The sequence below is a fragment of the Globicephala melas genome, chromosome 3, assembly GCF_963455315.2.
Source record: "Globicephala melas chromosome 3, mGloMel1.2, whole genome shotgun sequence".
Classification (NCBI taxonomy): Eukaryota; Metazoa; Chordata; class Mammalia; order Artiodactyla; family Delphinidae; genus Globicephala; species Globicephala melas.
Window position 1 is genome coordinate 167,276,048 of NC_083316.1, and position 14,972 is coordinate 167,291,019.

The 14,972-nt window shown below is 53.6% G+C and overlaps 1 protein-coding gene across 1 annotated transcript in view; it reads left to right on the forward strand.

The window, feature by feature from the left end:
* The window catches only part of PTPRS (protein tyrosine phosphatase receptor type S), a 111,684-nt gene that overhangs the window by 63,892 nt on the left and 32,820 nt on the right, over positions 1-14,972 (forward strand). The window contains exons 6-7 of the mRNA XM_060295556.1: positions 5,018-5,128; positions 6,839-6,955. Coding sequence (XP_060151539.1) covers positions 5,018-5,128; positions 6,839-6,955 — 228 coding nt within the window. The remainder of the gene's footprint in view (positions 1-5,017; positions 5,129-6,838; positions 6,956-14,972) is intronic.

Below are 14,972 nucleotides of genomic sequence, written 5' to 3' on the forward strand. Positions count from 1 at the left end.
ACACGTGTTGGTGCACCCTCTCTTTTCTCTCTCCCCTTCCTCTGAGGGCCCCGCCCTGGAGCCACCCCTGCCTGAAGGCCACACCATCATTCTCAGCGCCCCTCCCCCCCCACTCACTGCCCAGTCCCGTCCTCTGAGGAGTCCTGTCTGCCCATCCTCTGCTTTCTCCTTCCCTCAGCAAAGACCCAAACCCTGAAAAGGGGCAGATGTTAAGCCCAGAATTTCTTCCCGGGAGAGACCTGGACCTCGCACTGGGGAGAGACGTAGCCTTCCCCGTCCCGCCCCGTCTGAGGGTGTTTGCAGCTTGGGGGGTTCAGCTGGAGCAGCGATGGCAACCTTCGGGATCCAGTTGCTTCTCTGCTGGTTTCCACCATTGTCGCCCCAATATAATGAAATGACTAAGAGTGTGGACCTCGGCGCCCCATCCCCTGGGTCTCAGCATCCTCCTAAACCGTGCCTATTCCCCAGCGTTTCTGTGAGGGGCCCCTGACCGGCTGCCTGGCATACAGCAAGTGCTCAGTGAACATCAGCTGCTTTAAAAATCATGATCAGGGGACTTCCCTGGTGGTCTGGTGGTTAAGACTCCGAGCTTCCACTGCAGGAGGCGCGGGTTCGATCCCCGGTCGGGGAACTAAGATCCCACGAGCCGCACAGCACGGCCAAAGGAAAAAAAAGAAAATTGTAATCAATCTGCTCATTATTCTGACCTCCCCTCCCGCACCCACGAGGATACAGGCTTCTGCATAACCACCCGTTAATGTTCCTGTTCTCTTTTCTTGTCCCTCCGTTGTAAACGTTCAGAAACCTTTGGTAAGTTTAATTTCTTCACCACGTCAACAACTAACGCCCGCCCCCCACCGTGTCCCCCCTTCCCGTCCCCTCCCCTCAGACTAACGGCCACTGTGACAGTAACTGTGACCCACTCCACGTGGCATGTTTACTAACGTCTCCCCCCACCCGCCCCCCTGCCCCTGACCACCTAGCCCTCCCCATCCGGACACCCGGGGGCTGCAGAGAGAGGAGCCCAAAAGGAAAAGAGGAAAAAAGACAAGACCACGAGGGGCTAGTGGAGCTTTGCACATACGGCACCCCCTGCCCCATTCTGGGCCTTGACACTGCTGGAAAATGTGAAATTACGGAAGTTTGCGGGCTGGATCTAGGGAGAGGGAGGAATGTTCCAGCTGGGCTAGTACTGGGTGTATCTCGTCCTCTTTTCCCAGCCCAGCCTAAGTCCCCTGAATCCAACTTGCTGGGCTAATTCTTACTAAGGTAAGAATGACTAATATTGGCCCGTGATAGTAACTTCTCATCTTCCTCGGAGTAGAAGGCAAAACCACCTTTCATACCCAAGAGGTATAGTATCTTTTCCTCCCAACATAGTGGCCGTGGGCTATTTGGCCATCTTGGGAAGTTCTGTCCTTTGGCCTTTGCCTTCTGTCACTTGGACTATGGTGATAGGTCCAAGTGTAGCAAAACAGCCTGAGCCAGAGCTGACCTAGATTCCCACTGACCCAGATTTTCGCTCTCCATGGTGCAGCCTTAGGCAAATTCCCCTCCTTCCTCCTGTCTCCCCTCCCTCCGTGTGAAGAGGGGGAGTGGCCCCATTAGGTTGGGGATTTTGTAAGAGATAATATAGGGCCCCCCTAAAGTTCTAGAGGGGCCCCAGCCTGGGAGGCTGGAGAGCTGGGTTCAAGGCTCACCCCTGCCTCTGACTCATGGCATGACAGTTCCTTGGCCCCTTGTGGGCCTCAGTTTGTCCATCTGCAAAACGGGCCTGGGCCAGACAGAAAGAGCTGTGTTTTCTCACCCTCGGCGGCTTCCCTGCCCTGGCCTTAGGGTGCCCAGGTCCTCAGCAGAGAGGGAGGGGGCCCAGATCTCCCCTGGGAAGATGAGCAGAGGGTGGGAAACTCTAGCCCGGCACCACCATTTCTGGTCTCCTGAGGTGTCCCAGCCCCCAGCGCCCATATAGACACATAGATCGTTCTCTTCCTCTTTTCCTTTTGGACATTAAGGAGGCTGCAGGGCCCTCCCTCTGCCCTCCATCCCCTTTCACTGCCCTCCCCTGTCCCTCCTACTTGGCCTGTTTGTAACACCTTCCCTTTGCTTTATTAATGCCCAGCCCTGGGGCGCTAACCCCTCTCCCCCTTCTCTAACAAGACTCCTGAGACCCCCATCATTCCGTGACCCTCCCGAGAAGGAATAGGAGGGGAGGTCGTGGACCTCCCTCCCTCGACCCAGAAGAAAGGCAGCCCACAGGGCCAGGCGAGGCCATGGACCTCCCTGGGGCATGGCCGCGCCCCTCAGGCCAGTCCAGAGGGGCTTCTAGACTCAGCCCCTCCTTCCCCAGGAGATTCTTGCCTCCTATGGGAAGCCCTCCTGATTCTTCCTCAGCAAGGCCTGCAGGGTTTGTAGGCCCAGGGCTGCCTCAGCGCCCCCTCCCAGCCCCCGGGGACAGAGTGTTCAGGCCTGGCTCGTGGCCCAGCCCCGCCTCCCTGGGGCCCCCTGGCCCCGCCAGGACTGCCTTCTGACATTCACCTGACTCTCTCTGCTTCCCTTACAGAAAGCACTCCGATCCGAGGTAAGAGGCTCTTTCCTCACCCACCCACCCACTCACACTCTCTCTCACCACCCGCCCAGCCCCCCAGGCTCCACGGGGGGCTGCCCCAGGCCCCCCTCCACATGTGTTCTCCTCGCCACCCCGCCCAGTGTCTGTGCAGTCTCTGTGTCTATGTCACTATCTGTGGCTGGGGGCTGAGTGTGGCCGTGGTGGTCCTTTGGGTCACCTGGCCGCAGTCAGGGGGTTGTGTCCTCAGGAAGGGGCAGCGTCTCCCATGCCCACCCAGAGCGCTGGGAGTCAGGCTTCTGACCACTGCTCTGTATGCAGCCCTCATCCGTCCCTAGCCTTAGTATTCCCATCTGTACAATGGCCGTGCAGAGGGGGCCTTCCGGCTCTGAAGCTTTGATTTGGGTGGTGGGGCAGGAGGAGTGGAGAGTCCAGCTTGAGGGAGCAGAGAGGCAGTCTCCAGGGCAGCCCCATGGTGCTGCCCTTAGAGAATAGACTAGAACAGGCCTGGGTGGGAGCCCTAGGGAAGAGTCCATGTCTAGTCCTGACTTTGCCACGAAATGCTGTGTGACCTTGAGCAGGCTCCCTGCCCTCTCTGGGCCTCCATAGTAATACCGGCCTGCCTGCTTCCCTGGAGCCTTGAGGTTGGTAAGAAGTGTTACGAAGGGGCAGAAGCCTAATCCACGGCCCCCAGAGAGAACTTCCCGATCTGTGGGTTCCCCTCACTTACGTGGGACACCCACAAACAAAGCTGGGAGGAGGGGTCTGCTTGCGACCTTGGACTGGATTTTTGGACTCCTGGTGCCAGGGACTCTGATCAAAACCTGTGATTGGGAAAAACAACAACAGCAAACAAAACAACAACAGCAGCAAACAAAAACAATGTGTGATTTAAACACATTTGGAGGTGTCCCCTCACCTTCATTTACCAGTCAACCAGTCACAGGGTCCAGGACTGTGAGTCTAATGTACTTATAGCTATTTACGCAGTTTTATTTACTTATGAAAAGGAGGACTTTGGTCCAGGCCTTTGATTTCAAACGTAACTGTGGAAACCTCTGCCTCATTTTTAATTTGTTCATGGGCCCTCAAGTATTTGATCAAGACCCGTGATTTCAAACATACTTAGAGATGTATCTTACTTGTGAAAATGAAGATATGTCCCAGGCCTGTGGTTTCAGATATCTTTGGGGAAATCTTGGCCACGTTTTCATTTAGTCGTGGGCACCGTAGTATGTGATCAAGGCTCTGTGCTTTTAAATATTCTTAAGAAGGTTCATTCATTTTCACATGTTCATGGGAAGTGAAGTCTTTCATCTGGGCCTGTGATTTCAAACATATTGTAGGAAAATCTGCCCTATTTTCATTTGCTTGTGGGCACTGAGACCTTTGATTTGGGTCTGTGATTTTAAATAAGCTTGAGAAAATCGACCTCTTTTTAAAATTCTTATTCACTCATGACCAGCAAATTTTTTGATCCAGGTTTATAATTTCAAGCACGCCGGGGGCATTTCAGCCTCAACTTTATTGGCACGGGTTAGAGGTTTTCCTTCACACTTGATTTCAAACACTTTGGAAAATTCTCCCCGTTAAGCTATGAGCACCGTGGACTTGGGTCTCCGTCTGTGATTGCAAACGCACTTGAGAAAATTCATTTACTTGTGAGCATCCGGAATCCTGAATCCAGGCCCGTGGTTTTAAAACACATCTGTGAATTCAGACTGACTGACTTAGATGACTTTAAATCTCTGGGGAAATTCACTCTTCAGTTTCAGGTATAGAAAGCGTGGATCCAGGCCTTTGCTTTCAAACATACTTGATGTGTATCACTCTCGGCCTTCTTAACCTTTGCTTTTGTGGAGTGGTAACCCAGTCCTGAAATTTAAACACCCTTGAAGATATACAACCCTGTCTCCATTTCTGGACACCGTGGGCCTTGAGGCCTGGGATTCCACACATACTTGAGGAACCCAGACCCACGGTCATTTACACACAGGCACTGGTTGAAACCAGCAGGCGGTCACCAGCTCCCTGAATTGGCACATCATTTGTGGTGGCCCCCTAAGTGTCAGGGTCTTTGGAACGGCTGCTAGGGGTTGGGACTGCCAACCTGCTTTCCACCCCACCCTCCCTGGAGAACATCACTTGGTGCTTTCCTGAAAACACATTCTCCCCAGTTTTGTCGCTCAACTTGACAGTCGTTTCCGAGGTTCCGGCTGAGGGTGGAGGGTGTGTGGGGCAGGCGGTATGTTCAGGCCAGGATGGGCCAGGATCGGGGTGGGGAAAGGCAGGCAGGGAGGCCCTGACCCAGTGGGGGCTTCTAGGCTGACTCAGCCTTTTCATCTGCCTCTCCGGCCCAGACCGACTAAGAGACAGTACTCTGGGACAGCCCTCTCACCACCTCAACCTCGAGGTTTCCCCTAATGGGCCAGGCCTTGTCCCCTTTACCCACAGGAGCCCTGCAGATCGAGAGCAGCGAGGAGACCGACCAGGGCAAATACGAGTGTGTGGCGACCAACAGCGCTGGCGTGCGCTACTCCTCACCCGCCAATCTCTACGTGCGAGGTAGGGAACGCCGCGTCCAGGTCGAAGGCAGGGACCCGCCCCACCCGTCCCCCTCCCTCCTCGGGCTCACAGCCTCCGGGCTCCCCTGTCCCCTGCAGACCCCAGCAGGCAGGCCCAGCCCCGCTTGTGGCCGCGGGACCTTGGGCGAGGCTGTGTCCCTCTCTGGACCTCAGTTTCCTCGCCTGTAAAATGGGGGCAGCTTCAACCCCCACCCCCACCCCCGTGCCTTGTGACGGCCGCCCCGTGGGCTGCAGGACTTGGGGTGGGGGGCGGCAGGAGGGAATGGGGCAGGGCCGGAGGGGTCAGTCGTGGGCCTACAGGGCCGGGGGAGCCTGCAGGCCTCTGCCCCACCCCGCCCGCCCGCCCATCCGAGTCGGCTTCTGTGGTGTGTCGTGCAGTGCCTCCCCTTTGCTGTGTGCTCGCTTCGCTTCTCCAGACTCGTGGCCTCGTAGCTCCCTGCTTCACCGCCCCCCTAATCTAAGAGTTGGGGAGGGGTCTTCAAGGCTGCCCCTGCCAGCCCCACACCCTCAGCTGTCCCAGAGCCTGGTGCTGTCCTAGTCACCCTCAGAGAAGGGCTCCTTTAGGCAGACACCCTGGGGCTTGGGCTGAGGCATGTCAGTTTCCCGCTGAGTCACGCCTGGAAGCACAGGGGTCCTTGCCCTGACGCCCCCACCCACCCAAGGAGGGCCTGGGAAGTGGCTACACAGACTTTCTTCTGGGCCCCTTGGTGTCCCCTCAAAGGTGCCAGGTTGGGGGGGGCGCTGCCCCTGCTCCTAGATGTCTCTGTGGACCCCGTCTTATCCCCGGGTCGGTTCTCTTCCGTCCTTTCAGAAATTTTAATTTGTTTCCTCCTCCATCTCCTGTATCCCCTTGGCTGTTTCTGATCCGATTCGTGGTAGAAACAGCTCCCGCCTGCCAGGAAACAGGGTCCCGTTCATCCCCCCGGGCTGCCCCAATTGGCTCTGTATACTTGAACCCATGCCAGCCTTCTTCGGGCCTCTGTTTCCCCCCGTTCGACGCACCAAGGCCCTGCCGTTCTCCACCTGGGAGGCCGTGCGGCTCCTCCCTCACCCGGAGACCCTCATCCCCTTGGTCCCCAGTAAGCATGGCCCCAGCTAGCCCTGAAGCAGCACCTTGGCTGCCCTTGGGTTCTGCATCTCGTCTCTGAGGACGAAGGAGGCTGCCTGGCGGGAGGGGACGGGGACGCCGGGGCGGGGGCGGGCAGGGGGCACACATCCGATCCGATGCCATGGCACCTCTGGTGAGTTATAGCGCGTCCACGACTCCAACTGACTGGTCTTCGTCTAACCTGCGTATTTCTCTGCAAACACCTGGGATGGGGGTTTGTAAGTCTGGCAGAGTTCAAGGAGGACAGTATGGGCAGCAGGCATGGGGCAGGGCGGGGGCGGGGCCTCTAGCCCAGGGTGCGACAAGGGAGGGGGGCCTTCTGTGTCCTCAGCACCCCCCGCCCCATCCCAGAGGTGGGGTCCTTTCTTTTGGGGGGGTCCAGCTTCCCATTCTTTGCCTGGGTCTCAGACGCTCCAAAATTGAATTTAAAAAAAAATCGTGGAAAGCAAATGTAGATCTTGTATGTCAAGGAAAGAACGGAGGAAAGACTAAAAGGTCGTTGCTGTTCTTTTTATTTTTTAATTTTAATTTTTTTTTTTTTTTGGTTTAAAGAAAACAAAAAAAATCAACAAACTATTGCAGCTTTTAGCCTTGGGAAGTCCTCTTTTTACTCTCTGTATCTCCCCTATTTTTTCTCTTCTCCCCATGTCATTGTGTTCTGCATCAAACCCCCTTTACATCCCTCAGAGCTTCGAGAAGGTTGGTGTGTTTTTTTCTTTTTTACTTTCTTTACCCACATTTTTACATTCCGAAAGTGACACACACACGCAAGAAACGCACACAGACAGGCACACGGACACACGCAGACATGCATACAGAAAATAATAGAAAAACGAAAAAAAAAAAATGACGAATACGAATAATGAGCTCAACGTGAACAAAACAAAACAAAAAACCAAGTGAGAGCAAAAACCCAGAAAGACACAAAAATCTCAGCTGCGCCCAGCCCGGCCTAGGGCCGGCCGCACACATGCGATGCTTGCATTGTGGTCGCCTCTATGCATCCTTTGGTAATGTTGTTGCTAAGTTTTTTGCACTCCTCGTCGTCATGGTAACTTGGGCCTGATGCATGCTGGGAGAATGTAAAAATCTTCTCTGCATGCCACTGTTGTCGGTTCGGTTTGGTGAATTCCCAATGCCTTCTGTTGGAGTGTTTCTCGTCTTCCGTTCCATTTTTCTCCTTTGGTTTTCTTCGTTTTTTTCTTTCTTCCTTCCATTTATTTAATTATTAATGTTTTGATTTTGTTTCGTTTGGGGGGGGGAAACCGATTGGTTCGTTTCTTTTTCCCCCCTCCCATCCCCTTCACCCAACCCCCTCCTCCCCCAAAGCGTTTTGTCTTTGGTTCTGTCCTGTGTTTCCGTGCTCTTTGGTTTGGGTTTCTTGGGCTGAGCTGTTGTGTGGTTGTTCTCCAAACGCATTGTGATTTAAAAGCCAGTGTTCCTGTCCCAACTACCATCCAGGAGGGCGGAAAGGGTCCCACAGCTGGGATGCTGGGGCAGAAAGTGACCGCCTGGGCTCAAGAGCACAAGGGAGGTGGCATAGACAGATGGTGGGAGGTCAGAGCCTGGGTGGGGTGTGTGAGGAGAGCAGCCCAATTTGCCAGCTCTGTTTTATCCAGAGCTGATGCCTCAGCCCCACAGGGCAGCCATGTTGGAAGGGAGCTTAAGCAGGCATGTTTCCATCCTTCTGCCTCAGCATGATACTACCTCCCACCCTCCCAAACAACCCCAAAACAGGCATTTGAAGCACAGCTGAATGGGTAGCCGGCATTTTGAGTTCTTGTTCATTGGAGCAACATGTCCAAATATGAGAAATGGCCACCTTTCAGTGGGCCGTCCTCCCGAAATGATGCATGCTTGGCACTGCGTAGGCAGTGCTCAACATGGTAGCTGGTGTGATGACTTTTTGCATCCTGGCTGGGTACCAATACGGATCCACCCATCAGAAAATGTAGCATGACAGACTTTGGAAGAACTACTTGGCCAGTTATTCTGCCCTTTTCTGCCCTTTAGTGCTACGCCTCTGCCTCCCAGATGATGTTGGCTGCTTCCCCCACCACCTCACAGGCTCTGGGCCCAGTCACAGGCGTCTTTTGTCCCGCAACACAGCACGGTCACTTTCTGAGTACCTGAGCATCAGAACTGTGGAATTCTGGAGAAAACCCTGGGGAACTTTGGGCACAGCCCCCCCCCCAACTTCCCCAGCTCTCCCTCTGCCTTTCTCTCTCTTTCGGCTCTCTTTCTCTGTGTGTTTCTCTCACTCTTGAAACCCTTGGAGACGTTCGCTCCCATCTTCTGTTCCCTCCCTGAGGAAAAGCAAGCCCTTTCAGAGCCCCATTCCAACCCCAAATAAAAAACAACCCCCAATAAAATATCCCTTTAGATTTATAGCCACTAGCCCCCAGCTTACTACCCAACACTGATGATAGTGGAGGACTGAGATCAGCCTGTTTGGGGTCACCTTTTTCTCTCTCTTGTCCCTCACCTGCCTTCTCTAAACTCCCAATTATTAAGTTCAGGGGCAAGTTGGCAAGAGGACTTCAGATGCAATAACAAGGGATTTATTTTTCCTGTCTCTTTTGAATCCAGAGTGAGAGCTGCCAGGCAGAACCTCTCCAAAAGATGGAAGATAGAGGTCTCCCGGCCCCTTCACTAAAGCTGGGTCCCAGTGAGTTGAAACTGAGAGGTGGCTGAGGGTCTCTGAAGACCACTTGGACTTCTGGGCAGTATAGACTGGTGGTGGGAGCACAGACTTGCTGCTTGGGGAGACCTAGATTCAAGTACTGCCTCTGCCCCTCCCTGGCTGTGTGACCTTGGGCTAGTCACTTGGTCGCTCGGAGTCCCTATTTCTTCATCTGAATAATAGGAAGCATTGATTTCCCTAGCTCACAGGGTAGTTGGGAGGATTCCATCGAGCAAATTAATGCTCATCTTGTGCCCTGTGTAGTGCGTGGCACATAAGAAATCGCAAGTGAAGCTGTGAAACAGGGAAATCGAGTTCAGATAAATGGTCTTGGGCAAGTCACTTCCCTTTGGGGACCTCAGTTTCCCCATCATGTATTTCAGACATCTGCTGTTTGAATAAGATGGCTTATGGGAAACTGCTTTGAAAAGAATTGGAGGGCAGATGTTAATTCATTTGCTCAGATCTCATTTTTTGCTAATGCATTTCTGAGCCCATCTCATGGTCTCATTTTCTCCTGGCTCCAACCCCATTCCCATGAGATCAGTGGCCTCCCCAGAGCCACATCTCTCATCTTACTCCCTGTCACTCCCCCAGGAAGTTCTGTGGCCAGATTATCAGAAGGGGGCAAAAAAAAAAAAAAGGAACAGTTTGGATGTTAGGCTACGCTTGCAGATAAGTACCAGCCCAGCAGAAGAGAAGAGCCGCGTGGCATGCTCTGGCCTGAAAGCTACAAGCATTTACAGTGTTACCAGAGCAACCAGTCCTGGGAGTTCTTTGCACCGAATCCCCACTCTCAACCTAACTCTTCCTTCAATTCATAATCTCCAGCTTCTGCTGAGCCTGGGTGATCCAGGGGGTGGAATATCCAGATTTTACCCTTCTCCTGAAGTATATCTCTGATATTCAAAGGACCAAGGTCAAAACCAAGCCTGTTTTTTTTTAATGCAGCTGGGAGCTCTGCTCCCAGAACTCTCCTAAGGAAGATGCAGCTCAGACTTTGACAGGGTGGGAAGATGATCAGGTTATATTCTCCCTGGCTGTTAATATTCTTTCAAATCTTTAAAATTGTCAGCCTTTAAGGTGTGCATTAGTGGCTAACGATGGTGTCTTTACCACTTGGTCTAGCATTATAGCATTATTGAACCATGGTGCAGGACCGGGTTAAATGGTGTGCCACCCACCCGATGACACAGGAACATGCGGAGAGAACTTGGAGCGAGCTAGAGACATGGGAAAGAACTTTCCACCTTCAAGGGACTTAGGATATTCTCAGGATCTTGGAAGAAGCCAGATGGAGATAATTTATACAATAATATAATTTATATAATAATTTATATAATAATATAATTTATACATTAACAGTTATAACAGTTATAACAGTTCTCAATGCTGAGCTAAGAGATCGGGACTCATATAAAATGTCAGAGGGGGATCCAGATTGCCCCAATTTCCAGGTGTTCTTCAGAACCCTTTATCTGAAACCCATCCCCAGGCCTCTTCAGATCAGTTCATAGCATGGAATTCTGTGGGGCAAATTGTTTTTAAAATTAAACCTCTGGCACTCAAGCCATATAATTGGTGGATGTGACCTCTAGGTGTTCCCCTTACCTCCTGGCACCCCCAAACAAGAGTAGATACAGATATTGGGCCTGGAACCCACCCACCGCCACCTCCTGTATCTCCAGAAAGAGTACCACTGGGGTATGTTGGCGACCTCCCCGGCTCCTGATCACACCTGGCATGCCACCCCACCCTTCACCCCCAAAGCCCCTGACTTGACCCTGGTGGTAGGCAGTGGCAGGTCAAGACCCAGCCCTTCTCCTCATCCCACCCTCATCCCAAGGGGAGAGGGGGCTCCAGGGGTGGGAAGGCAGGCTTTCCTCTGGGCATGGCGGGTCGGGGGGTGGGGGCGTGGGGCCGTTCTCCAGGAACACTGAGCTCTAGACACCTCGCCTGCTGCCTGCCTCACACCCTTTGCATTGCTGTTTCCTCTGTTTTTGGGGGGTGAGGGGAACATTAGATTACACCTTGTCGTTCGGAAAGCCCCGTGTCTCTGGCGGCCGCGGCGAGGGGACAAGGGGAATCGGTCAATTGGCAAGATATCATCCCATTTTCTGCTAGAACCAGGAAAACAAAAAAATCGGGAGAGAGAGGGTACCAAAAAAAAAAAAAAAAAAAAATTCCAGCTCAAAACGACAAGAGCTTGCCAAGGCCGCTGGTCAGCCCGTGGGCCAGGGGTCCAGCCAGGTCCCTCCAGACCTTGCACGCTATCCCGATGGCGGAGGGAGCTGGTGGTGGGAGTGGGGAGGCAGGGTGGCGGAGAAGGGGGAGGGGAAGGAAGATGCACAGGGCAGACCGCGGGGCGGTACCCACCCTCCCTGGGCCACAGGCTGGGGATCAATGGAGGGGCTTTGGAATTAGGCCTCGGACCCCTTCCCGTACCCTGACAGGTGTAATCTAAGCTTAAGTAAACCCTGGGGAGGCTGCAGAACTGGCACCTCTCCCCTCCCCTCCCCATCCACATCCTCATTTTGGAGTCCGGAGGAGCACCAGCAGCCTCTCCCACCCCAAAATGCCCAGCAGAGCCCCCCCACCCTTCAGAGCTGTGGCTTGCTGAATCGTTGAGATGTCTGACACTGTTGAGTTCCCTACCTAGTGCTCCAACCAGATCACCTCACTTTTGAGTTTTCCCCCTCACCCTTCCCCAAACCCTCCTCCCCTGGAGCACCCCTCCCCGCCCCCCCACTTTCTTGGTTTTTGAGTTTCTGCCTCTTCCTGCCTGGGGGAGGGGTCGTCTCCCGGTTGCTTTGAAGGTTTTTGAGTTGTTTTTCCATGTGAATCGGGGTTTGAAGCGACCCGCCCCCCCCAACCCACCACCCTCCCACCGCCCACCCTCCTGATCCCCTCACCCACGCGGGTCCCCCCCACTGGGACCCCCCCGGCTACTCGGTGACGAGAAGAGCTGGAAACGAGAGCCAGCTGGAGCGTGCTGAGGACCAAGGCTGGTGTGGTCCCCTTATAACCTGCCTGGACCCTCCATTCAGGTCGGTAATTGGGGGCGGGGGTCCCGCGGGGCCACTCCGTCCCATGGGTTCCGTGCCCACCTTACTTTTCTAACCTGCACCTCAAGCTTGCAGCCAGGGGTGGAAAGATGATGTGGGTGGGAGTCAGCACCAAACTGGGCAGAACACAGCGTCAGCCGCCCGCCCTCGCCAACTGGAAGGATGCCCAGAGGCCTTATGAGAGCCCCCTCAGGGGGTTTTTAAGCCACCTAGTGCTCATGGGCACAATCCTCCCCTAACTCGTGGCAAACCAGCCCTCTTCCTGCCGCACACCCTTAGAAACGGATGGGGTAGGTGAGAAAGCAAGTGGGCAAAGTGTCTTAACGTGTCAGCCTTTATAGCATATTGGCAGATCCATTTAATTGATGGCTGCCGGCCATGTTGGGGATTGTGAGCACCAGAATTACAGTTGTTGATAAATGCCCTCCCACACTTAACTGACTTATAATTAACAACCCTGTACAGCAAGTCTGTTACGTGTTCAAGATGTATGCCTTGTGTCTACTTCTGGAAAGTGTTAGAGGTACCTTCCAAATTATGACACTCCTAAGGGAAGATATTTTAAGATAAGATCCCATGTGAACAGGGTCTTTGGGACATGATGTTGAGCCTTACACACATAAATTGGGATTATATTAACCTTTAAATCCTAAAGCTAGCCCTTACTCCCTTTGACGTTCCAATAATCCCTTTCAGTACGAACCTTTTACTGATGGCTTCTGGACACTTATTTTGATGGCTGCTGGATATTTTTCGACTGATGATTATTCAGTTGATAGGTGGATATGGGTGATGGGTACTTTTGCCCTCTTCGGTATCCCCAGAGGGTAAGGACACAAGTTTGAAAGAGCCAAGAAGGGACACGTGGATATAATTCTTGCTAATTACCATGGTAAGAGAAGGTTCACTCTATCTCAGAGGTAGGGATCAGGCATACCTGGCTTTGAGCTCTGGCCCTACCTACATCCTTTCTTTGTGTCTTCCGACTAGCCCTAGCTCCTCACCGGGCCTCCACTGCTTCCTCCACAAAATGGGCATGAGGTCACTGGCCTCTCAAAGTGGGAGGGATTCAATAGAAATTCTTCCCATTCCTTTTTTTTTTTTTTTAAACTAATTCATCCCCAGACTCCCTCAATGATGAGCATCTCATTGATCTTTCCAGCATCCTGGAAGGCCAGAAGGAAACTTCACTGGTCCATGCCCAGGCTGAGCATCTTCTGTGTGCTGGGCACTGCCCCGGTCAGCTTAATGGCCTTCTCAACACATCACCGATGGCCTCCATTTCACAAAGGAGGAAACTGAGGCTCCCGGAGGATGAGGGCCCTTCCCAGGGCTCATCCAGCCTCATCAGCCCCCCACCTCTGCCGGAGCAGGTTTTCCATGGGACTCTGAGGTCTTGAGGAGTTTACCTTGCTGTGTGATTTAAGTGACTTGGCCTCTGTTCAGCTCTAAACGAAGAGCAGGGAGAGTCACTGAGAAGTGGGGCTTCTGTGGCTGGGTTGGTTTGCTCCGAAGGTTCTTTTTCGATGAGGATCTCACCACTGTGGCCGCCTCGAGCCTCTGCCAGGACCCTTGGGTGCGGGGTGGGGAGGCCAGATGCTGTGTTCTGCCAGGGTTGGGGGGCACCTCCCTGGGGAAGCCACAGCCGTCCTCCTTTCAGACCCCGATTTTCAGCCCCACACCCATTCCATGTTTTTTTGTTTGTTTTTGTTTTCTTGCTTTCAGGTGTTTTGGAGGGGTTTTTTGTTTGGTTGGTTTTTTTGGATTATTTCCCCCCACCACCCCACTTTGTTTTTTCATTTGGTTCCCCTGGTTTTGTTTTGGATGTCGATGCCGTTTTTCTGTCCTTGATTAATTAGCTCCCTCACACTCATCCCCCATTGTGTTCCGTTTCCATGACACCGCAGCGTTTGGGCATCCCACTCGTGCCTCGCTGTGGATGCCGGCGGCTGGCCTGGACCGCGTCCGCTGGCTGGCCGGACCCCATTCTCCCCCGATACCTCCACCTAGCCCTGCCAAAAAGCCGCTCCCCCATCTCAGAGCCCAGCCCCGCCCCTCACCCCCAGTCTGTCTGCATGGCCCCTCTGTCTCCCCTCCCTGCCCGCCCCAACTCCTCCCCGCTGCCGAACACCTTCCACTTCCTCCATCCTGTCTCCAGCGTGACTCCTGGACTTTTCGCGGGGCTTCCTTTTCCGAAGGGCTGCCAGCTTTCTTGGCCCTCCCTCCGCCCACACGGAGCTCCCCCTTCTCTCCAGCGGGGATTCAGAGAACAGGGATTGAGATTTCCAGCTTGGAACCCACGGAGAGAGAGCGAGTGAGACCCCTCCTCCGTAGAACAGGGCAGACACCCCTACAGCGACCCCCTTAGGGGTGCGGCTGCAACCGCAGTTCCATGTGAAAATTAGAGGCAGGTCGGGTTGCCGAAAGTCACTTGGTGGCCCTGTTTAGCCTTGCTGAGCCTCCAATCCGTCATCTCTACAGTTTGAGACAAGACTCCTTGAACTGCCCAAAGCTGGGGGCACATCCACGTGTCTCCTTGAAGCCGGGGACAAGCTCCTTCTGGCTAGAAGGGTTTACCAGCTAACCCAAGTCCTTTCCACTGCAGGGAAACATCTCCGACGGGGCAGCCGTGCCTCTTGGCAGTTCAGGTGCCCATTAGCACCCGCCCCTTCCCCCCGAACCCCGAACCCCATGCAGCTTCCGAAAATGGAGCCCCCGAAATGCATCCTGCTGCCTTCGTGGTCTGCAAGATTGGGACAGAAGGCTGCATTCGCTTCCCCGCTAAGAAATGCACAGAACATGTCCCTGTTTTCTCAACGTTCAAGTTCATTCCCTCGTTTATTATTATTATTAATATCCTATTTATTCTGCCAGGGCTGTGATGTGACAATGTGACATGTCACATTGGGTCACATCTAGAATTAATATGCAGCATTGAAGTGGGCCCCCTCCCCCCTCCTTTCTCTTT